Here is a 23,844-nt window from a genome sequence, read left to right as displayed (position 1 = left end):
CAATTCAGTTGGCTGTAAGTCCATGAAGATTACTTTCATGAGCCTGCTCTGCATGTTGATCTTACAATATGTCCAAATAACTAATAACTGGTCATTAGCATATCAGCTGTGGAAAAATACTTGAAATTTTTATTATGTTAATAAAACAGAATAAAACCTCTCTGTTTCTTAACAGGAAAAGGCAGCTTCAGGGTTTGTGGGAGCTTCATAAGGGCCCCTCTGTTAGAGACAACCTATCTTTGGAAATCATCTAAAATAATTCTAAACATGAAAACCTTCCAAAAGAGGCTTACAAAACTCAACATTGACACTCTCTGAAGAGCTGTTATTGAGGCAAAACAGGCAAGGTTTTTCTGGATAAAAGAGATAATTCAGAGCCTGATCTAATAAAAGTTTGTGTGTACAAATTTAAAACATGTGCAAACTTGATAGCCTGCGCAAAGCTTGTTTACAACCACTCTGCTCTACCAAACTCTCCATGTTGACAGCTGGTAACACAGGCAGAATCCTCATTTAGAGGGACTGTGAAGAGTTTGAAAGTAATCTTGAAAAAGTACCCCTTCTAGATATATGCCTGATCGTAATCCACACTTTAAAATGAGATCATCAGCGCCAATATTGCTGGTTACACGTTATTTTAAATTGCAACTTCTTAGCTTCTTAGGTTGGGTTGACCAGGACTGGATTAATCTACGGCACGTCTAGATCTCTATGACAACACTACATTGGCTGACAAAGTTTGCTAATGAGAAGAGATAAAACACAGAGATCTGTGTTTTTCTCTGCTACAAACAATTTCTGTGACTAATTTTGTAGTGATGGTGGACACAGGAGCCTAACTGTCAGACAGAAAAAGGACAGAAGAGCAGAAGAAAGCTAAACAGGAGAGTGATACAGCCAGAGCTAAAGGCTAATTAGCCTTTAGCTCAGGCTGTATCGCTCTATAACACAGGGGCTAAACTGTTTGTGCTTACGTTCACCCCAGGCCACAGTCAGCAGTTATTGTGAAGTGGTCTGTTCAAACTTGAGAGTCTATCAATAAAATGAAGAGCGAAGTTACGTTAGCTCTGCTTGGTAGATGACTGGCAGGACATAGCTAACCAGGATTTACTGACGTTACACATTACAGACATGTCTTAGAGCACTGGGCTGCCTAAATATTTACTGAACAACTTACAACTTGACAGTGTTTACTTGTTGTCACGTTAGCCTACAGATACGTCGGAGCACAAGGCTCCAATGTTGCTAACATATAGCCGGCTGCTACGTCTGCTTGTTGTCACGTTTCAAACTGTAGCGCTACGTAACTGTACTGATAAGTCCCTTACCTCGGCGTGTTGTATCCAGTAAAAAGTTGTTTTGAACAAAAAAAATTTGCTTTGATCTGATTTCCATTTAATTCCAATACAAACACACGCCACACTAATAGTAATTTACAACAGTGTGCGGATACTCCGGGCCACAAGGTGGCAAGGGTGTGCAATTAAAACAGATCCTCCTCCTTGCAACTTTGAATGGGGCAGCCAGCACCATTTTTGCCCCTGTTATCAACCAATTTTCAGTTTGCACACACAATTTCATGCTCCTTATTTGGGATCGCAGTAGGCTCTCTATGTTATTTTGAACAACTGTCAAAGCTGACAGAGGGACTCATGCAGAAACTGGAAACAAGTTTCATTATCACACCAGAAAACAAGACGAGGCCCACAGCAAAAGGTCCTGGAAGTGATAGATAGGTGCTACACCGAAAAAAAGGCAAGGACTGTGAGAAATGATGACCCATGTCATATCTGGAGTAGTATCTTTGACAGAAAGCTGACAGAGCAGGCCGAACGTTCCCAGAAGAAGTTCCTCCGAGTGGGAAATAATGAGGCAAGCCACAACTTTTCTTTCACAGTCTAAGACGTTTGTGTAAAGCCGTGTCTGTCTGACCACCGTCTTGATTATATGCAAGAGGTGTTATCACGGGCAAGTCTTGAAGTCCTGTGATACAGATTACAGTTATTGCTGCTGCAGCAGTCCCATCGGAGCAGAAACTGTGCAGAAACAACACAATTCTCGATTATCTGCCATGCTTACTGATGTGAAAGATGAACCCAAATTGCTTCCCCTTGAGTGACCAAATAACGCAAGACACTGAAATTCACAGAAAGTCTGTACGTTGGGTTCCAGCTCACATTTCACACTGGCTTAAAGTGTGAACTTCAGACTACAGGTTAACAAGCAGACGGTGTGAGAAGCCCACCTGCTGTGTCCCTGCAGCCACACACTAACTGATGATGGCTGTGAGGGCGACTACGGTGACAAGAGAAGAGACCTCGACATGAAAATACAACTACTGGACACACTCTGAGCCCCACATGAGAGACACTCTGTTTAGTGTGTGAGTGTGTGTTTTTATCCATCAGTTTGTGATGACGTGTCTTTGTGGATGTGTGATAAGGGCTCCTCTTCACTACAGGCCACAGGGACCCAAGGGAGCTATGTCTGCCACTCCTTTCAGAGACATGGTGTTCTCTGTTGTCAAGGTTGATTAGCTGCAGGAAGAATCCAATCTCCTCCACTCCACTCTCCTTCTGCTCTTCTTCCTCATCCTTCCCTTCTCTGCTAATCTTTCAGTTTCCCGACTTGTCACCACCTGTTTGTCACCCTACTCTCCTTTCTCTGCTCTCTTTCCCTCCATTTCTCCTCAGGCTCCTCTCATCGTTGACAGCTGACACAAACAATGAGCTCTGTAAAATATGCTGCGCAGCAGATAGACACTTGGAAACAAGATTTACATGGTAGCTGTTGTTAACATGCTGGAGTGGAAGTCGTTGCTAATTAACACTTCCACAACGGATAAAATATGTGGAAAAAGAAAAGTTGCAGAAAATAGTTAGAGTGGAGGTGTTGTGTTTTTTTTATTTTTCTTTATTGTCTCTTTTGGTAGCCCCATATTCCTCCTGCCTTCTTTGTGAATATGCACGATTACCTCCGCCAAGTAGGTTATGTTTTTGGGAAAGTTTGTCTGTTTGTGAACAACATAACTCAAAAACTTACAAAAATATCTTGATGAAATTTTCAGGGAATGTTAAAAATGGGATAAGGAGGAAGTGATTAAATTTTAGAGGTGATCTGGATCACCGCCTGTGTCTAGGATGTTTTTAAAGGATTCTTTATCATTGTAAGATAGGGTCTTTTTCACCATATGTGTATATAACTCCACCATAAATGTTCTGATTGCTTTGCAAAACAATACAAGACAAGGTCACCATAATTTCTGACAGATGTTAAAGTACGATCCAGATTCTGCCAATATTCTGGATACTGAGATCTGGAATATGAAATATGAACTGGGTCATCATAATTTTCAACACTGTCAGGAAACAAATTATCGTACAAACCTGCAACTAACACCAAATTGTAGCAGACAGTCTGCTGAAAGGGAGTATAACATTAAAGTCGGACCTAAGTGTTGGTGAAAATCACAATACACTTGGCGGAGGTCTGCGCTCTCTGAGTGCTTTTCCCTTTCCTGATTATATGGATTTCATTTGATCACTTTTGCCCTTTCAAACCGAAAGTGTAAGATTTACTACTGAAAAAGTATGCTAGCATGTGATTAAAAACCAGTGGGTGGCTGTTTTGGTGCATATGAGATTCTGTTAAAACTGGACACACCAAACACAAACACACACACACCACATCTGATGGAAAAAAAGGAAAAGCAAATGTGATTATTTTGTAACTGAGGCCAAAGTCATATTGGCTGGAACGGTTGGGTCAGCCATCACTTTGACATTCTTGTTCTGTCTGCTCACACCCGCTAAGCCTCACAACAAACAGCGGCCTCTGTGTACTCAAGGTCAGGGTGTTTTAACTGACCAGGACAAGCAAAATACTTTCTATCTGGTTCTGACTCACCCTGCTGAAAGCTGAAATGATGTAATATGTGTAAAGCAGTAAGTGGACAAAACAGAAAAATATCTCAGCACCGGAGAGTAATCTGTGACATTTCAGCAAGTGTCACCTCGGTCATGAAAGCATCTGCACAACAAGCAGATCTTTAACCTTTTACAGCGAAAGGAAACATTCAGTGCTTTAAAGTGGACACAATATTTTGTGCACTCTATGCGTGGCATCAGAAGCTTTTAATAAAAACCATAAAGACATTTTGAGCTGTGATGTAGCCACAAATTCAATCACATGTTGAGTTTTGATGCAATATCAGGGTTGGCTACGTTTGATTGGCAGGTCACTGATGTCACCCCAGGAGTTACAAAGGAAAGCAACAGGGCACCTGAGTGACTTATTGTTGCTTTAATAGGAGGGAGTTCATCACAAAGCAGGACATGAAGCGTGAAGCGTCTGACAAGAACATCAAAGTGACATGAAGGAGGCCAGTACCTCCAGGGCTCAGGTAGAGCCTCTGTAAGCCATGAGGTGAAATGCTGGGCCAAGCTTTCAAAATACACTGCCTGGCCAAAAAAAGAGTCGCCTTTAAAGAAAAAGGTGGCACACTCTAATATTTTGTTGGACTGCCTTTAGCTTTGATTACAGCACTCATTCACTGTTGCATTGTTTCAATAAGCTTCTCCACCTTCACAAGATTTATTTTCCTTCAGTGTTGCATTAATTTTTCACCAAGATCTTCATTGATGATGGTAGAGTCTGACAGCTGTGCAAAGCCTTTTCCAGCACATCCCAAAGATTGTCAGAGGGGTTAAGGTCTGGACTCTGTGGTGGCCAATCCATGTGTGAAAATGATGTCTCATGCTCCCTGAACCACTCTTTCACAGTTAGAGCCTGATGAATCCTGGCATTGTCGTCTTGGAATATGGCCGTGCCATCAGGTAAGAAAAGATCCAATGATGGAATAACCTGGTCATTCAGTATATTCAGGTAGTCAGCTGACCTCATTCTTTGAGCACAGACTGTTGCTGAACCTACACTACAAAAACTGAAATCTTATCAAGTGTTTTTGTCTCATTTTCAGTAGAAAATTCCTTTTTAGATTCAATATGAGCCAAATTCACATGACCAATCCAGAAAAATGTCTTGTTTAAAGTTATTTAAGGACAAAAATGAGGTCTGAATTGCTCATAACCCGTAAAAAAATCTGCAAATGGAACAAGAGAAAAGTTACTTGTATGAAGACATTGTTCTAGTCTCAAGGAAATTTTCAAGCAATTTTTTCTTGTTCCATTGGCAGATTTTTTTACTGGTTACAAGCAATTCAAACCTCATTTTTGTACTCTGATAACTTGAAACAAGACATTTTTCTGGATTGATAAGTTGAAAGTGGCTAATATCGAGTATAATAAGACAATTTTTACTTAAAAAAAGACAAAAACACTTGATAAGATTTCAGTTTTTTGCAGTGTAGACCTGACCAACTGCAGCAACCCCAGATCATAGCACTGTCCCCACAGGCTTGGGACTTGGTACCCTTTGATTTTACATGAGTCAGTACTTGGTACTACTGACAGAATTTAGTCGGTACCTATAAAAGTACCTAATCCAGTATCCTAGTCATAGCATCACCTGTTAGAATCTGTTCGCTGCCCATCAGTGGTTATTCCACAAGCCGCACAGCTCCCTGTCTCCACTGCCTATTCTCTCTGTCTTTAAATCCGTTAACTCTTTGTCTATTAATCTGACCGCACCAGTCTCAAGTGTCCAAAAAACAAGAAACCTTACACTAGGAATACAGTGTTCATCCCATTCCCAAGTGCTTCTCTAAAATGTTAATGTGAAACCTGTTGGGCAATTATTTTGCCTTTTTCTATAACTGTAGGTAACCTGTGCCTAACAGGTTACCTACAATATCCAATAAAGTGAAGCAAACAGCTGCTCAATATGTGGAAAAACAAGACAATAGAGCATTTGTAGCTGTAAAATAAAAAATGAAAAATAAAAAAACAGGTGACTGATGCTTCCCCCCACATCTTTCTTATTTTGACTATCTTTACCTCCTCCACTTTCCTCCTCATCGATACTGTTCTTGATGCTGTCGTATTCCTCATCGATGTTCTGATTCCCTCGGATCTGGCTGAGCACGCGGCGGGCCTTCTGGGTCAGCCCACACTGGATCAACCAGCGAGGACTCTCTGGCAGGAAGAGGAACCCGATGAATTGGAGAACAGCAGGTATCACAGACAGACCCAACATGTACCTAAAAATTGAAGAGGAGGAAAAAAAAATCAAAACTTTTGATGAGAGACACAACAAACTCGTCTGTTGTTCTCTTGTTGCTCATAAAGCCTTTAACAAGTCTAATTCTCTAACATAGTTTTCATAGAGCTGGGTTGAAACAAGGTTGCACCCACTTTGTGTTAAGCTATTGACAAACGCATCAGGTGGTTTACTTCATTAAAGTTTTAAGCCGGGCAAAATGTCACGTCTTAATGCAGCCTTAGCAATTAAATTCAGCATTTAATTTTAATCCTGAAAACAAAAGCTTTAATCAGCAGGTGTTCATGTACAGCAATACTCACAGGAGGATGTGGCTGGTGTTAGTGAGACACTACATCTCTTTGTCTTTTAATTTAATAACTGTATTAACTCCAGAGTGTGTGACAGCAAACATGGACTGTTAAGCATTCATTTGTTATCATGAAGTTGAATAACAACGGTGCACTTTCTATTCAGTGAGGAGTGAAAATATATTTTCCTTTCACTTTTGTTTTCACTTTATCATATATCAAACATTGCAACATTTCTAAGAAAGGGTGATTCTACAAATCTGAAACATAATATAGTATAGAGGAGGAGAATAAGAGAACAGGAGCAAGGAGAAAAGCTAATTATGATTCAATGTTTGCATAAGAAACCATAAAAGCGGAGGAACAGCAGGTTGCTGATTTTCTCAAGAGAGCAAAAGAAAATCCATATAATCTCACTGAAGTGAACAAGCAGACATCTGCAAGGCTTTTCTTCTGCCACACAGGCAAGAGGACGTCAATCACACGACATATAGCTGCTAAACTCAATAAATGTCTGCAAAAAGCTATTATCATGTATGAATCACATCAATCGAAGGGCTCCTAAACAATCTCCTCTATCTCCATTAGAGCCGTAGCTGAAGCAAACCCTTGCAAGCATGAAGATTTTAATCTACAATTTCCTACAACTTGACATTCAAACAACCTAGACTCTGTAAAGCCTGATTTCAGTGTGACAGTGCGGGAAATAAAAGTGGGTAAGAGTGAAGAAGGTAACAGAAAAAGAGAGATGGGGGGCAGAGGGACTGACAGCCTGCATGTCTCATGTACAGTGGCTGCAAATGTGAGGGGTTGACCTGTGCATGTGTTGACATTTAGAATAAGGGTCTGATTCAGCCTGACTTTTCCTGGCATTTGATAAGATCCCAAAGAAACTACATTCATATCATGTCCAGCTGCATCACCATCCATCAGATACACAGCAGGCATCTAGCAGCTTCAGGAAAATATCCAAAGCATAAATTCATCTAGACATACGTGATGCATGTTTGTAGTGTTTGCCTCCAGGCCTCACCTCCAGCCATCCCGCTGCATGTAGCTGAAGGCGCCATCAATGAGGCTGGCGGTGAACTGTCCGCCGGTGATGAAGAGCATGTTGACTGTGACCAGCTGACCCCTCAGGTGTGGAGGAGAAGCCTCAGCGATGTACACTGGCACCGTCATAGAGGCGATACCTGCACAGCAGAGAAAGGAGAGGGAGCAGCAGAGCGGTGAGAGGCTGTTTCTGCTCAGCAAGGTTCCTGCTTCAACAGCAGATGCTGCTGGTTCATAAAAAAACAACAGATTAACATGAAAAACAGTTGGTTTTATAACATTAACAAAATGTTACACAGTTCATCAACTACACCAAATATTTATTTACCATCGATACATTTACACTGTAACAGCTCACTGTTATTAAAAAAGTAATAATAGATCTAAAAAAAAAATTATAAATTAATGAATAAATATTTTTTGTATACCTCTCAATTCCTACCATATATATATATATATATATACATATACATATATATATATATATATACACATATATATATATATATATATATATATATATATATATATATATATATATATATATATATATATATATATATATATATATATATATATATATATATATATATATATAAATATACATATATACATACATATATATATATATATATATATACATATACATACTCAATGATTTTCAATAAAATTAGATTGGAACATTGAAGGTACATGCGGTCAATTATAAAAAAAATACAAAGTAAAAATCGGTATTGGCAGGTCAGGCATTTTAAAGATCGGTGTTCGGACATGATATTGTGATCCGTGCAACCCATATATATACCAGCTTTGGTACTTTGGTAACGGAACTCAACAAGAGAGTTAACAGTTAAACTGTTGTATTCTGCATTTTAGTTTATTTTAAAAATGACTTAAACTCTGACAGTTGTTTGTTTTATTTGACACTTTTATTAATTTATTCAAAACAAATCATAAACTCATAATGAGTTTTTTGAGTTGTATTTTTTACTTGATTGCAGAGTGTGCTGTCTTTGTTAAAAATGATCTGTAGCTGTGACTGGACTCGACTGGAGAATGATGGAAAAGCTGTCATCATCTATTTTCTTACGGACCTTTTTGCACTTTCTATACACTTTTGTTTTCTTGATTGCTGCTGTGACTTCAATTCCGTTGTTCTTGTTACAATAACAATAAAGTTCTATTCTATTCTATTCTATTCTACAAGTGGCATCAGTGAATTCTTGAGTGGGCATACTCATACTGTTATCAGCCTGAAAATTGGTGGTATCAAACAAAAAAACAACAAAACAAAAAAAACTGAAACAAAAAGGAATTTGAAAAACATATCGTGAGCCAAGTATTTCACTTAGTTTAAAGTTCCTGACTCCAATTTAATGCTAATTTACTTTTCAATAAAACCCTTAATATCAGAAAACCACCGTTTTTTTACAGAGGGGTAATTTTCATTATTTTTTTTTATCATAAAATTCTCTCTTTTGAAGCATCTGTAATTACTATAATTAAATACAACCAAAAATTAACTTTGATATTTAACCCAAAATATAACAGCGGTAGAGTCACCCAGAGACACAAACAAATACTACAGCCCAATCTGTCGTGGGCACCACACTATAAAACATGTATTCGAACACACACACAACTAATATATCCTGGATCACAGGAGACACTTTATAAACACGTATAGTCACACACACTCTTCCTCACTCACACTCACACTAAAACACACACACACACACACACACACACACAGAACAAACAGTGAGTTTTTTTCCAGGATGTATCTGATGAAGTGCCACGAGACCTCAGCTTTCTGCAGCTGGCTTCTGATAAGCTCTATTAATAGTCTGCTACTGCTTTCTCCTCACCCCTCCCCTACTGCCACACACCCTGCCCTCGATGGCCGCCATGACTACGTGGCTACCTGTTGCCATGGCAACCACTTGCTGGGAAACAGGCTGTGCTGTCTCCGAGCGGGCACCACACTGTGGAAGCTCTGGGAAGGTGAATCAATAACCAAGAGTGTGTTCTTCCTGTCTTTCTTTTTTCATGTTTTAATGCTTCTTTTTCTAAGACAGAGGAGAGAGGAGCTTTCTGAGGAAATCCCCATCATCCACATTTTAAAGACACTTTACATTCCTCACACATCACAACACTTTTGTCCACACAATTCAGGTAAAAAAAGTAAACAATCAGGGTTTGAATTCTGTGTTCAAGCCTCCTCTTGGTCTGCCCAGTGTTGAATGATCAAAAGGGAGGAAACAAAGCCTGTACACTTCCTCAGCCTGCTGTCATCATCCTCAGACATGTCAGACTTCTTTCTTGATTCGAATTGATTTCCTGACCGTGCAAACAATCCCCAAGGATTTCAACTCAAGTCATTATCTTGGTTATGGCTTTAAATAAGATCAGCATCTGACAGCGGAAATCCAAGATCCAGATCACGACTGAAATCAAATCAACTGCTCTTGGCACGAGGCCTATCTGCTGAGGAAGATGAGACTTAATTAAATCATCTCATGAGTGTTTGATAGATACTGCTAAGAGACTAAGGTTGGGAAACTAAACCTCTATGGCTACTTTACAGTTTAGTTCAAAATTCTAATATTAGTCAGTTTAATGGAAAATGTGGTCTACTGGTTGTGTAATATACAGGGTACTTGCTTTAAGCATGTACCAACAACCAAAATATTGTAACAAGTTCTTACTAGGGTTGCAAGGTGTGGATAATGTCCTGTAAATTTCAAAAAAGTTTCCTAGTTTTGCTCAGAAATTTGGGAAATTTCAGGGTTTTTTTCCTGCTATCAACTTGAGCGAGGTTTCAAAATATATTTTGGTTGAATAACTATGATTAAATGCAAAGTCAACTGTGTACCATGAATTACATGTTCAAACAATTCCAAGCATGTTTGATTATCATCAGTCATTACTTCACCGGCTTTCAACATATCCACTGTAGGGATGGGTACCTTTTACATTTGAAACAATACTGGTACAGATGCCTGGTACCCAACAATCATACTGGTACTCAACGGTACCAATTAATGGTACTTTTTTTGTGTTTATGTGGTAAAAAAATATTGATTCGTTTAATAATATATATTTTTTATTTCAATTTAACATATTTATTTTTCAATATATAACCTTGCAATGTGGTGTTCATGTCCAGCATGGAAAATTGCCTACTCTTACACTCTCACAGTCACAAGGATGTGTTTAGGTACCTAAACATGGTACCTTTTCATTTTATGTGAATCAGTACTAGGTACTTTTGACAGAATTTGGTTGGTACCTATCAAAGTACCTAATTTGGTACTTATCTCTATTCCACTGAGACCACATTCTGGATTTGGAGTCTAGAATTCACGTTTTGAAGATAGTACTGAGGTAAATATATTTAATGGTTTGTTTAACTTTAACTAATGGACGTATTTAAGTCAAACTAACAAAAATTCCTGAAAATTCACTTATGACACCTATTAACTGTGCTGCATTTGACATATCTGTATGAATATCTGCTTAAAACCAACCAAAATGACAAACCAAAACTGTATATTTGTGTATATGACCAAGTAAATGCAGTTAAATTCCCATAAAATGTATGTTAATTAATGTTCATTTACAAAAATTCCCTTAGAAAGTTTCCAACTTTGAAATGCCCAGAATTTTGCAACGCTAGTTCTTACACATACAACCAGCGCCAGCAAAACACTGCAACTTTAAACCAATCTCCCAGCAGTTAGCATTCAGCTCTGATGCTGTTTTCTTGAACCACAAAGAGTTGGATTTTACCACAAATCTTGTAATTCAAGCAGATATTAAGGAGATGAGTCTGGTTGCAAACCTCTACTGTAACAACGCATGCTGTAAGCTAAACACAACAAAGTTAGACACAGGGCTGCAAATTGTCAGTATTGTATGTGTGTTTCCTCCTTTGTGTAATTTTGCTTGGATGAGTAACACACCTTGACAAAAAGGAAAGACCTGAATGCAGTCTTTTAGAAAGTCAAGAGACTAATTGCTTAAATTACAATTAGGCCTACTATTTTTGTTATCATTAACAGACCCCATGACAGGTTTTCCTTGCACCTTATTGCCCAGTTTTTCTGCATCCATGAGCCTTTTTTCTTCCACATTAAACAGCTTTTGGTCCAAGCCTTGCAGTCTGGAGAGAATTGTTCACAGCAGTAAGACAGTGAATGGGCAATCGACTCAAAGAAACCCCTTGAGCTGTTTGTGTTTGAATTGTAAAAGCAATGTTTTACCTTGTGTAACCTTGTGAATCAGGCACGCTTCACTCTTTACAAGGATGTGTTAACAAGATGAACACAATCTTAGATTTTTTTATGCTTCAGAGCGCACTGGTGACTTTAAGTCTGTGAGAGATGGATTCCACTTTAAAATGGAGCAATCTTTGTGTTGCAGATGCTGGAGGATATCGATTTCCGTTTGAAAATGATGTTATTAAAATGAATGAAACTTGGACACAAAAACAACCACAGCCTGTTTGCTGTTAAAGGCAAATCGTTTTAACTGCATTTGCAAATAAAGTTAAATTTCAGAGGACTGTTCAACAAACCACTTCTATCACTTTATGTTCCTCCACTCTATGATGAGTTAAAATAGATACAAAGAGGACATTATTCTAACAAAGACAAGTAGTTAAACTTAACTTCTGCAAATAAAAATGTGTGATTTATTGTGGGACATTGATTTTTTTTTTCCCAGAGCTTTCAGCTACAACATGTAAACATGGTTTACTGAATCTCTGATAGATGTTACCTCAAGCTTGTTTGGGAAAAAATCTATATCTTATTTTATAAAACTAGGGGTGATTTCAACCAGGAGAAGAGGAAGCTGATTGGACTCCAGTGGACACGGCAAACATCAAAAGCCATGAAATCTGTTTCAGCAGATGGAGACATGTAGACAGATGCAAAGATGGATGTATGCACAGATTAGAGCACACTTAACCCAAACAAAAACCCTTGAGTGCAATAAAACCTCTATCTGTACTCACTTCATGCAGCTGAACCTCTTCTTCTCATCTCTTTTTGCTGCATGTTCCTGTTTTATCCTTCTCAGCCATATGTGTCAGCAGCTTGTCTCAGCCTAAGTCACACCTGCTGCCTCTGAAACACCACTACCATAAATATATACACTGATAAGTACGCTGGTGAATATGCTTTTAGTACAATCTGTCATATTTTGGCCAAAATACACTCGCAGTACAAAAACACACACTTCACCAGTGGAGAAAGCTTGCAATCATCTGTAGACGGTGGGAAGGTGATGCACATAAGCAGTTAGAACAGAGGCTATAAGGGGCTATATGGATCATTTCATTTCCTATTATGCTGCAGGTGGTAATGGGAAAATGTCCCTGAACTAATGCTTTGGCATGTCACTTGACAGATAAGCACTCGACAGTGTTGCATCAATATATCGGCTCTTGGATATTAATTGTTTGTTAGGGGAAAGTCTCTACAGTTCAGCTTTGTGGTCAGTTTTTCATCTGCGGTTTATTCCTTACTTGCTAACACTTTAAAATACAAACACACCTTGCATGAGCAAAGCTTCTGTATTCTTTACTTTAAAAGAGAAGTATAATTTCCTTTGAGACAACAAGGGATCATATCAATGGAGGATTAGTTTGCTTGAATATTTTCATTGCAAGCTGAGACTCAGTGTTCGTGTCAGAGAGCAGATTTGTTCTCATGGCAACATAAAACTGATCACAGAGTTGATTTCTGTTTTGACCAGGTTTGACAATGTAATAAATCTTAAGGGTCAATGTGACATTTGTGTTTGTTTTAAAAAGCTTTATGAGGCTTACTGCTCGCCCTGATCCATAGATGGTTTAATTTATGGACATAGTCTCCCAGACCTCACCCGTCTGTTTCTGAAACAACTTTTTGAAGCAGATTGGCTATCGCATATTAGAAAGTGGTGCCCGTCGGTCATGTGACCTGAGCTGTGCCTCTGATCGGGCGAGCCTGCAAACTTAATATCTTCAAAACTACCGATAGTGAAATTAGCTATTCTGACGGCGTGTTTTTTTTCAAACCAGGCTGCAAATATGTTCATTTCCACGGTGAAAACGTCTTTTTTTGTGTTTGTGTGTATGTGACTTCCAGAGCCAGCCTCAAGCAGACAGTCCAGAAACAGCAGATTTTAGCACTTTCGCATTGTTTCATATTCTTAGACCTGAGGTTGTCGCTTGTCCAAGATCCAGATCCAAAATCTTAATTGTTGAGGAAGTCATGGCTGAATCTACTAAACCACAATTTCACAAACTCCATTTTCTAATTCTTTAATAATTCAGTGTTTTGTTACTGTTTTAATGGTATGTTGCTACTGCAATATCTGACATGGTACATTCAGCTTTAATATCATTTTGTTTTCTAAATGGATTATTTAAAATTATGTAGTTGCTAAGCGCAGTACACCTGGCCTATAACATCTAATACTGCAATCTCTATTTCACTGTATAGTGGTTATGAGCTCGTAGCAGTCAGTACTGTTTGCTTTTAACAGAGGCATTATCTCTGTCTCCTGTCCAAGGACTACAGATGTAAATTAACTTATTAGCTAACTGCCCCTGTTAAGTTAAGCATACAGAAAGTTATCTGAAAAGCTTTCAGATCCCTACGATGACGAAACAAGCGCAAGATTGGCACAACTATCAGTCAGAAAGACCAAGATTTTAAGGAGGCAAGAAAGAAGTAGGCTTACAAGTATCAGCGTTTGACTCTAAGATTTCCATTTGGTTTTGCTTTTTTGTTTGTTCTGTTTGTTTATTTTGATCATAATCTCTTGCTCTACTTCCCAGATCCTTGTGACACATCAGAAAGGTTACATTTGTTCCTGCATTAAACTGATTTTATATTGTTAATTATAACTTTGAAAACACAGTATGGTTCACATGGGATCTCTCTGATTATACATACATTTATTGTGTTAAAGCAAAACATATAAGTCAGATTCTCAGTGAATGAAACAACCTCCAATGATCAAATTTCTTTTGAATTCCCCTGGGGGTTGAAACTAAACTCCAAACAGACTGAATCACCTCTGATGAAGCCCAGATTTCTTTGCTTGCTTCAGTGTGGATTCTTCACACAGTTGCAGTTTTCCCTTTCTTCTTAATGAGCTCTCCTGTCAGCACCATGGACAGATCCCAGCACTCACTTCATTACATACAAACACACATACACACTCACATACACATGCTCTCTGAAGTCATCCTCTGGTCAGGCTCAAAGCAGCCCTGACCGCTTGAACAAAGCATACGTCTGGTGTTGTGATGGGAGGCTCGAGGCACTCAGTATGAAGCTTAGTGCCGACTAACTTAATCAGAGTATGAGGAAGATACTTCACAAGACCCTGTATCAGAGCGATGAAGTTGAGACCATTTTCTGGTACTGAGTAGACGGCTGTGATGGATAGGGCAAATTAATGGCTGATAAAAGATGCAGGGTGAGGAAAAAGAGGAGGGATTAATAAGATAGAGCAGATGCTGATTTCCCAATAGTTATGTCTAGACAGAATTTTTTTCATTTTATGATTAAAGCAGGAGAGGTCGTCCCTTTTCTTGATTTAATGGGGTGAAGTCTGCTTGATGACATAATTAATGTACACACAAAGAGTCGGTTGTGTTGTTGTTTTTTCTTGCAACATTTGACTTATCTTAACAATTTTTAATACAGTGTAAGACAACTCCATGTTTTAAAATGAAAAAGTCTACTGTTGCAAAAAAAATCGAAGGAAATCCAAAGTCAAGAAAACAACTCCTGCTTTAAAGAGTTTCAGAGATTCAACTTTCACATTAAGACAAAAATACATCCAAAAATATTCTCCTCATTAAGTCTTGTCCTGTCATGTGCCCAGTTATGATGAGACTTGTAGCTTAATTATATAAACCAACCATTTAACTATCAAGCCTCCAGGTATAATTAAATGTTATCACAACGTAATTAGCCACACAGTTTTAATGCAGAGCCTTCATCTGTTGTGTCTAAGGACAAAACTATTCCAAACTCACTGCTGCCTAATTATCTACCCAGAAAACCTGATTATACACAAACTGTGAGGGTGGCTGAGGGCCTGTGAGTGCGAGTCTTAATAATAAGAAGCTGTTGGTGATCGCATGGGGAAGATTACTTATATGTGGAAGAAAAAAAACTTTTTTGAATCTTGTCAACTCTTTCAGAAAGTTGGTGAAAACTTTAAATTAATCCAAAGAAAACTTTTTCCTTGATCAATGACGCTGGTGGCATTACTGGAAATCCAAACAATTTAAATAGATCAACTCAAAATAGCTGTGAACAAACCCTTGTAACTCTTAAGTCGTTGATCTGAATCTCACCAAAGTGCCAATTTTCACAGCTTTGTTAATGTCGAAAACACCCTGAAAGTTTCAATCTTTTATCTTTTACAGTTTTTTTTCTTTTAGAAATCACAGTTATTAAAATCTTTGCACACCAACAGCGATGCAAATAAATGACACTAAACTGCAAAAAATTCAGAGACATCCTTTTCAATCTCCGCAGCTGTTGTCCTCCAAACTATATCTTTGTAATCGTTGTCTTTCTAGTTTTTATGTCTTTTGTAAAGAGCTGGGTGCTGGGACATGAACACAATCAATGTTGAATGTTTTGGTATGTGACTTCTCAACAAGTGTTTTGATTGGCTGGATGTGTACTCGTTGCAAGCGCACCTTTGGAAAAATTGACCTCAGTCCAAAAAAATAAGAGCCGCAATTTCACACGAAAGAACGTTGTTGGTGTAAAAGCTTGAATTAAAAAATGGTAGGTTAAAAAGAAATAACGTGCGAAATGTTTGCCGTATATTTTGCTCTGGTGTGCAAGGGCTTTAGCACATTAAACTGTTGAAATGCAGAATTTGAGAAAAATGAACACTCAAAGTTCAGATCTATCTTGTTCACCCCGGAAAACTCTTAGCTCACAGGATGAATCTTCTCTGTCTCCCATATTTTTTCCTACAAAAAATATTGTTCTCACTTTTTTTCCCCTATCACACCACCTTAAATGAGAGTTGTCCTTGCTTTGATTATCCACTGTTAAAAAACAATTATTCCTGAAAAAATTGGTCACCAACCAAAAATTGTGAACTGACTTCCATTTCTAATGAAAAATCACTTGGATAACAAACCAGAAATGATTTTTCCTTCCCTGTGCAGCAAGAAAACCTCTTAATCTAAATGAACTAACATAATTAAGCTGTAAACCCTGTTTAGTCCTGGTTCAATACTGTCTCTTGGCTCAGACAAGCTGTGGCTCGTATCTCAGAACAGCGCCTGCGCTTGGGCAAAGGTCAGATCAACAATAACCAGCTAGGAGCAGACAAACAACAGGCTTCTTGGATAGAGATACAGGGAGGCAGGGCTTGGTGGTGTTTGGCCTTTCCTGGTCTGACAAACAGACCTGATGACCTTTACAAGTTTGGTCCAGAAATGCTGAGTACCTTGGCTTTCCGTAGAAGTAGGGGTAATAATAATGGAAGTGTGCAGGTGTCAAGGCAGGAATAAATACATGCTTCAAAAATTGTTGTATTAATTCTGCATTGGATGGTCACTTGTTGTGTCCTAACTTTCGTACCTTTCTTGTAAAACTCTTTTGAAAACATTTTTCTGCTTATCTTGGCTTCAAACAAACACAAAAATTTAATAGTACAACTTCCATGCTTATTTGGCCACCACATCCTAAGATAGTTTGTCTGCTTGAATCTCAAACTGCAGTAAAACCCCTACACATAGACACCTACTTTTATAAGAAACTACTGGATGGTGGCTTTTCATTACTGATATGCATAGGGATGGGTACCGAATTAGGTACTTTTATAGGTGCCGACCGCAATCTGTCAAAAGTACCGGGTACCGATTCGCGAAAAAATCAAAAGGTACCATGCTTAGGTACCTACATGCATCTTTGTGACTATGAGGGAGTGGAAGAGTAGGCAATTTTCCGTGCTGGATATGAACACAGCATTACAAGGTTATATATTAAAGAAAATATATGTCAAATTGAAAAACAAAAAATATACTATGAAACAAATTGATATTTTTTTAACAAATTAGCACAAAAAAGTATCGAAAATTGGTACTGTTGAGTACCGGTACCGATTGCCAGGTACTGGGCATCGGTACCGTATCATTTTTTATATGAAAGGTACCCATCCCTAGATATGCAAGATATAAATTTACTCTTGATCCAGCTTGAGATGAAAAATTAGTACATAAATACACATTAGATGTAAACAGAAGAGCTCTTTGATTTCTGTGCCCTTTAAATTATCTCTTGTTTCTCCCAATGAGCAACACACACTCTCCTGCCTCCATCACCAACGTATCCAGGAAGTCAGCTAAATTAATATATGCTAATTGAAGTGATACATCTCACAAGAGATGAAATGACTGCCTCCAAAAACATTACATTTTTAAAGACCTGAAGTCCTATCTCGTTTTGAGTATTCTTCAGTCTAAATAAAAAAACAGAGCTTCTTTTATGTAAGATCTAGGCTTCCACTCCCATCCCAATGGAGAGAAAACAGTCTGCCATCTCTCCAGGTATCTCTGCTCTGAGCTTTTACTTCTCTCAAAGGAGCCAGCAGACGCGTGCCATCAACGTGGCACTCAGCCTGGAAAACCTCAAAGGATGTGAGTCATAAGTAACAGCAGCCTGTGTAAATGATTTGGGGTACATAGAGTTCTGATCAAATAGGAGTGTCTCATGTAAAAGCATGCGGAGTGCAGAGGAAGAAACAGACGGAAGGAAGGAGGAACCGAGAGAGGAGAAAGCAGGGTGTGAAAAAAACTCATGTAAGGAAAGAAAAATGTGGTAGGCAGATATGAGTTCTCCAACATTAGCGTCCTCTGTGTACCTTGTAGCTCTGTCTTTCTCTTTAGGCAATTTGCAGCTTTTTCTACTTAATGGTGCCCTAATAAATTTAATAATCGCATTTAAATAATTATACTAATAATAATAATAATAGCAAGCTGTGTAGCAGCAGGCACAGCAGGCTTTGCAGACTGAACAAGCAAGGGCCACGCTGTGTGATTAGAGGCTGTATGTAATTGCAAATCCCAGGGTTGGGGCTGGGACATGAGACAGACAACAACAACAAGCCAAACCCCATTTACAGTGGGTGAGGAGAAAGTGTAGCATAACTAGTGACGGAAGGTGCACTTATTCTGACTGTGACCTCTGAACTCTCCACGTGACAGCAGGCACACAAGTCTGGAGGGTATTCAGTTTCCATTAGTGCTGCTATAGAGGTGACACTATTCCCTCAAATCTCCATAATACGTCATTAGTGGCAGTTAATGTATGGAGGCTGAGTTTGACACAACCTGCTGCAAAAGTGGAAATAAGTTGTTTGTCCAACAAGTTTAACATTAAACACCACATGGTTTAGAAGCAGTAGCAGAAAAACGACTTATTCTGGGGTCAAAGGGCGTTTTCAACACATTTCTTACCAAGCCCAATCCCGACGATGAGTCTTCCCGCCAAGAGAACCTCCTTGCCAGGCGCAGAGCTCAGGACTATCCCACCGACGGTGAAGAAGAAGCTGGCAAGTAGTATGCACACTCTTCGCCCGAATAACCCGTTGAGGAAGCCACCCAGCAGAGCTGACAGGGCAGCAGCAGCCACAGTACTTGATATGAGCAGCTCCTGCCACAGGGCGCTCAGGTCCAGCTCCCTCTTCAGCAGGAGCATCGCCCCGGAGATCACCCCGGTGTCGTAGCCGAACAGGAAGCCTCCCAGGGCGGAGAAAGCAGCAAGAACATAGACGAAACCGGGTGTGACATCTTGCTGGAACTGCTTGCGAGCAGCCCTCTCCAGGTCCCCGGTGTTGGTAGGGGGTGCCGCCGGGGCACTGGTGGCGGTGGCCGCGGAGGCGCCCTGGCTGTTGATGCTGGCATTGGACGGAGCTTTGATAAGACTCCGCTCTCCTCCGTCGTTTACTTTCTTCCACCGCTCGCCCATCAGGTTGCTCATACTACGGAGATTGTAGTCATGGTCGACCTGCTTCCGCGACATATGGGACACACAATGATAGGACTACTGAGATGTTTTGGGAGCTTTGGGAGAAGAAAAAAGAAAACAAAATCACACTCACCCACTAAACTAATCCGCCCCTCTTCCCACAGTTTTTAGGGCTAAAAGCGCGAAGGTTACTCAAAAGTAAAACCGAGTGAAGCGTTAGCTGCTGGATAAAGTTCGTCAGCCTTGTGTGTATCCGTGTTTAACATCCCCGTGGTCCTGATGGGAGAGTTGAAGAAGAGAGGGGAGGAAAAGGTAAGATAGGAGGAGTGTAGTGGAGCAGTTCGTCACTAACAGCGTCGGCATGACGCAAAGAAATTATTCTTTTGGAAACGTGATGCTGTTGTGGGGACAGTGAATGTTTTAATGGGTTATCAGACTGCCACAGTTCTTAATACTTATGAAAAAATAATGATTGATCAAAATAACAGTTATCATAATGATAATAGAGCTTATGAGTAACATTAAAATGTATGACCTACTGTTTGCTGTGCAGTGGTCAACTCAGTGTTTAATTCTTTTTGCACAGAAAGAGCAGTTTTTGATCAAAGATGTAAATATAATGAATGTCTGCATATATCCTGTATGCGCAGATCTATACACCCCTTCTTGATAACATACATGTTTCCTTCTTAATGACATATATGAGAAAACTAAGATAAAGAATTATTGTTTCTGATTTTTAAGAAATTGATTCAAATTTCTGGTGCTGGTGCAGTTTCAAAACCTACGTTGGCATTAGAGTGAAACGGCTGCCCCCTGCAGAACAAAGTGATACATTACATGTCTAAGTTTCTGTGGATTTCTTGCTCAACATCAGGCTACTTTTACACAGCCACAGTTGGCGTTTAGTTTATGATATTTTGCTGGAGAATGTTCCAACTTTTCCTACAACTATCTTAAAATTTATGGTGTAAAGAGCTGAAAGTACTCAGGGGGCTGCAGGCCTGTTTGTTTTTAAGGAAAGTTAGCTTTATCATCAGAAAAGTATCCTGAATGAATTAATATCCAGTACTACTTCGGTGAAGTTTAATAAGTCACATGACAAGTTCAATGTAAATGGAGTTTTTTATTGATACCACTTTAAACAGTGATTCCAAATCAGTGGGCCACGTCCCCCTGGTGGGCCACCAAGGTATCATATTACTACGCCACCAAATCATTTCCAAAATATGATTTTTGTGGGAGGTGTAATTTTATAAAAACAAAGTTAAGACAAGAATAATGTTTTAAATGTTAAAGCTTGATACCTTTAAAAAGATGTTAAAAATGTCCAAGGATTGTTTTCATTAATTTGTTTTGTTTTTCCTTCAAGTATTAGACTTGTGACAATCAAATGAGGAATAGGAACTTTTGTTGTTATTGGTCTGACCACTTTGCAACAGGACCAGATTGCAGTGTTCAGTTTAGTCTTTTATATTCAATCTTCAATAAAAAAAGTCCTCTTTAATGCATTACATAGCCTCAGTATTAATGGAGTCAGAGGTGGGTGCCAAACATTTTTGAGACATAAAAGTGGGCCCTTAGTTAGAAAAGGTTGGGAACCACTGATTTAGGAATTATAAAACATGTGCAATAGGTTTGTGCAGAGAAAAAAAAGATTTTGAGATAAGCTTTTCTTTTTATTTGTTAAGACTTTTTTTTTGCACCTCTGCTATTTCAGATATGACTTATGTGTAGCTAAACTGTAGTTTTCAAACTACTTAGCTTAACAACTGAATAAAACGCCTGGCCTGAGATATTGTATCTATGTAATATTGCTTATGTCATTATAATGTCACCTGTCAGTGGATGGGTTATGTTTAGCGCTACTGAGCTTAGCATTTTGCCCTCAAAGTTGATGTGTTGGAGAAAAAGAGAAAAAGGTGAGTGTGAGGATGTGAATGGTTTGATCACTAGGCTCAAGCATTTCCTAAACTACAGCACTTATGGGGTGTTCCTGGTCTGCAGAGGTGCCTACCAAAAGTGGTCAGATGAAGAAAAAACATTTAGCCTGTGACAGGGTGATGAGGGGCCAAGGTGTGAGGAGCTCAAACTGCTGAAGAAGTAAAACACTGGGTCTGTACAGAGGTGTCAGAATACACAGTGTGACACAGGTTGTTGTTTAGTGCTGCAGAGTCCCAGATCTAAACTGTGTTAGGCAGGTGGTTGTGTAACAGCTGATTGCTGTAGCTAAAGAATCTGATGACGTAAAAAATGGAGATTCAATGACAGAAACTCTATGGAAAGAAAGTCTATTAAGTGAGCTTTTAAATATTTGACCTGTGACCAATCAATACGCATCCAGGGTGCAGGCTTCATAACTTACATTACAGCCATTCATCAGGGGGAGTTCTAGTTATTAATTAGTCTTTAATTTCTGGCTTGTCATTGATTTATGATTCAGGGTGGATGGGTCCAAAAACGTAATGTACTGTCTACATACTCAAACAGAGACTGTGTACTGCATAGTGTCTAAAACCTAGAGGTCAGTATGCTGTTAATGATATACTACTGTACTTCCTCCCTGGTCATGTGACTACATCAATCATGTATTACTGGTCTGATCCATTTTGGCTTAGCTAGCAGGTAGCACACCTGTCAACCCGTAAGTGAGCATTATTAACGAATAATTTTTTAATTTTGCAATTGCATACTTACTACTATACTCCTCTCAATGACTCCCACAAAAAATCCTATTTAGACCTACAAAGACCTAATAATGTCTCCTAGTTAAATTATTATTTGCCAGAGCTTAAAATTTTACGACATTGAACACCTGATGGTTAAGAAAGACGAAATGTTCTCTGCGAACATGAACACGTCTGACTGTCCACTGGATAAATGATGTGGTTGCAAATGCACTCGTGTGGAGGGGGTCAATTTGTGGACAGTGGTGTCACTCAAAATGGAGAACAAGAACAAGCTGATAATGACTCATGGATGAGCCCATTAGTGAAAGAGGATAGCAATCAAACATGTTTCCTGTACACGTAGTGGTATACATGGTTTTATGGTGAAAAGCCTATAATGTCTCTAATGGGGGAATTAACTCTGTGAGTCTAGCACATTGTGACGTATAAAGACATTCAATTGATTCTATCTCTTCACAGTGGTACGCAAATCTTTTGACAGATTTAGTTAAATTGCAGCAAAAATAGGCAAAAAGTGTAATAGTGTCAGCAAAACTATGGATATTAACTTCCCAATTTTTTTTCCAGCAACCCTTTTTGGAGGGACAAGCCATTGTGACCCAATCCAAAATATGTCCAATCTGTCAAATGACGGATAAATGTGCAAAGATTAAAACAAAGGTTCTTGAATGATTTTTCTGCGTCATCGTACATCTTTTGTACCAGCTAACATGCCTAAGAGACATATTTGACAAATGCATTACAACTTTGTTAGGCTTACACTTTGAAAATACTTACTTTTTCACCGTGACGGGTTAGTCTGCTTGCTTTTCAGAATTGTATCCCAGTCATGTGTACAAGATGAGAGAACAACACACGTATTGAGCGCAGCGTCCACTCTGTTTCTGTATTTTGCCACATTTTTGTGGGAACTCCAATTTGTATTTGTTTTAGTGAGCCTGTCAAAGTCAAGTTTCTGTCAGTCGTGACAGACAAGAAAGAAAAATCTTTTCTATTCTATTCTTTTCTATATTATGTGGTTGTGAAAAGGATAAGAAGCAAAATACAAGACTCAGGACTAAATATTCAGATGTGATGCTCATCTCGTTTTCAGTGTGGTGTCACTGCACAGCTGTAACAAGCTCCGTTTCTGCAGCTGGTGCCCGTCCAAGACCTGACAGTGACTTTGGACTTTCAAAGTCAAAGGGGTTATGAATCTGGATTCAAATCTTTCTTTTGGAAACTAGCGATCAAAGTAATCAGTGGACCACCTCTTTTATATGTGTGATGGTGACACAGCGACAGCGTTTTCCTCTGAGTGCTGTAAAACAGTAGGAAAGATACGGTGGTTTGGCTTTGGCTCGAGCTCATGGCTTCAGACTTTTTTAAAGCAGTTACATGTTTCCAGTTACAGTAAACATTGTGGCGATGCCCCTTTATGATGAAAATATAACCAGCTTTGATAGTGTGAGGAGCCAATCATCAGTGATCAAATCAGTGAGGGGAGATTTCTTCTGATTAAGGAAAGCATGAATTTCATGTAATTATTTTGAAAACTAATTTGGTGACCCATAAAAAATCTCTGGCGACCCACCTTTGGGTCAGGACCCTAACTTTGGGAATGACTTCTCTAGGCAGCCAAATGTG

At 39.0% G+C, this 23,844-nt stretch overlaps 1 protein-coding gene across 2 annotated transcripts in view; it reads right to left on the bottom strand.

Annotated features, from left to right (window-relative positions):
• slc2a13a (solute carrier family 2 member 13a) overlaps nucleotides 1–19,847 on the bottom strand; it is a 78,081-nt gene extending 58,234 nt beyond the window's left edge. The window contains exons 1-4 of one of the 2 annotated variants that reach the window (XM_074698607.1): nucleotides 19,662–19,847; nucleotides 19,018–19,567; nucleotides 7,501–7,660; nucleotides 5,955–6,157 (exon numbers count right to left, since the gene is read on the bottom strand). In XM_074698607.1, the coding sequence (XP_074554708.1) occupies nucleotides 5,955–6,157; nucleotides 7,501–7,660; nucleotides 19,018–19,540 (886 nt within the window). In that variant the 5' untranslated portion in view covers nucleotides 19,541–19,567; nucleotides 19,662–19,847. Of the gene's footprint in view, nucleotides 1–5,954; nucleotides 6,158–7,500; nucleotides 7,661–19,017 lie in introns of both variants that reach the window. The other variant, XM_074698606.1, reaches the window with a different exon arrangement.
• Between the last annotated feature and the right edge of the window lie 3,997 nt (nucleotides 19,848–23,844).

Source organism: Halichoeres trimaculatus, unplaced genomic scaffold (genome assembly GCF_033239565.1).
Source record: "Halichoeres trimaculatus isolate MK-OKI-2021-1 unplaced genomic scaffold, fHalTri1.1 fHalTri1_scaffold_21, whole genome shotgun sequence".
NCBI lineage: Eukaryota > Metazoa > Chordata > Actinopteri > Labriformes > Labridae > Halichoeres > Halichoeres trimaculatus.
This window is presented reverse-complemented; position numbering and strand designations above follow the sequence as displayed.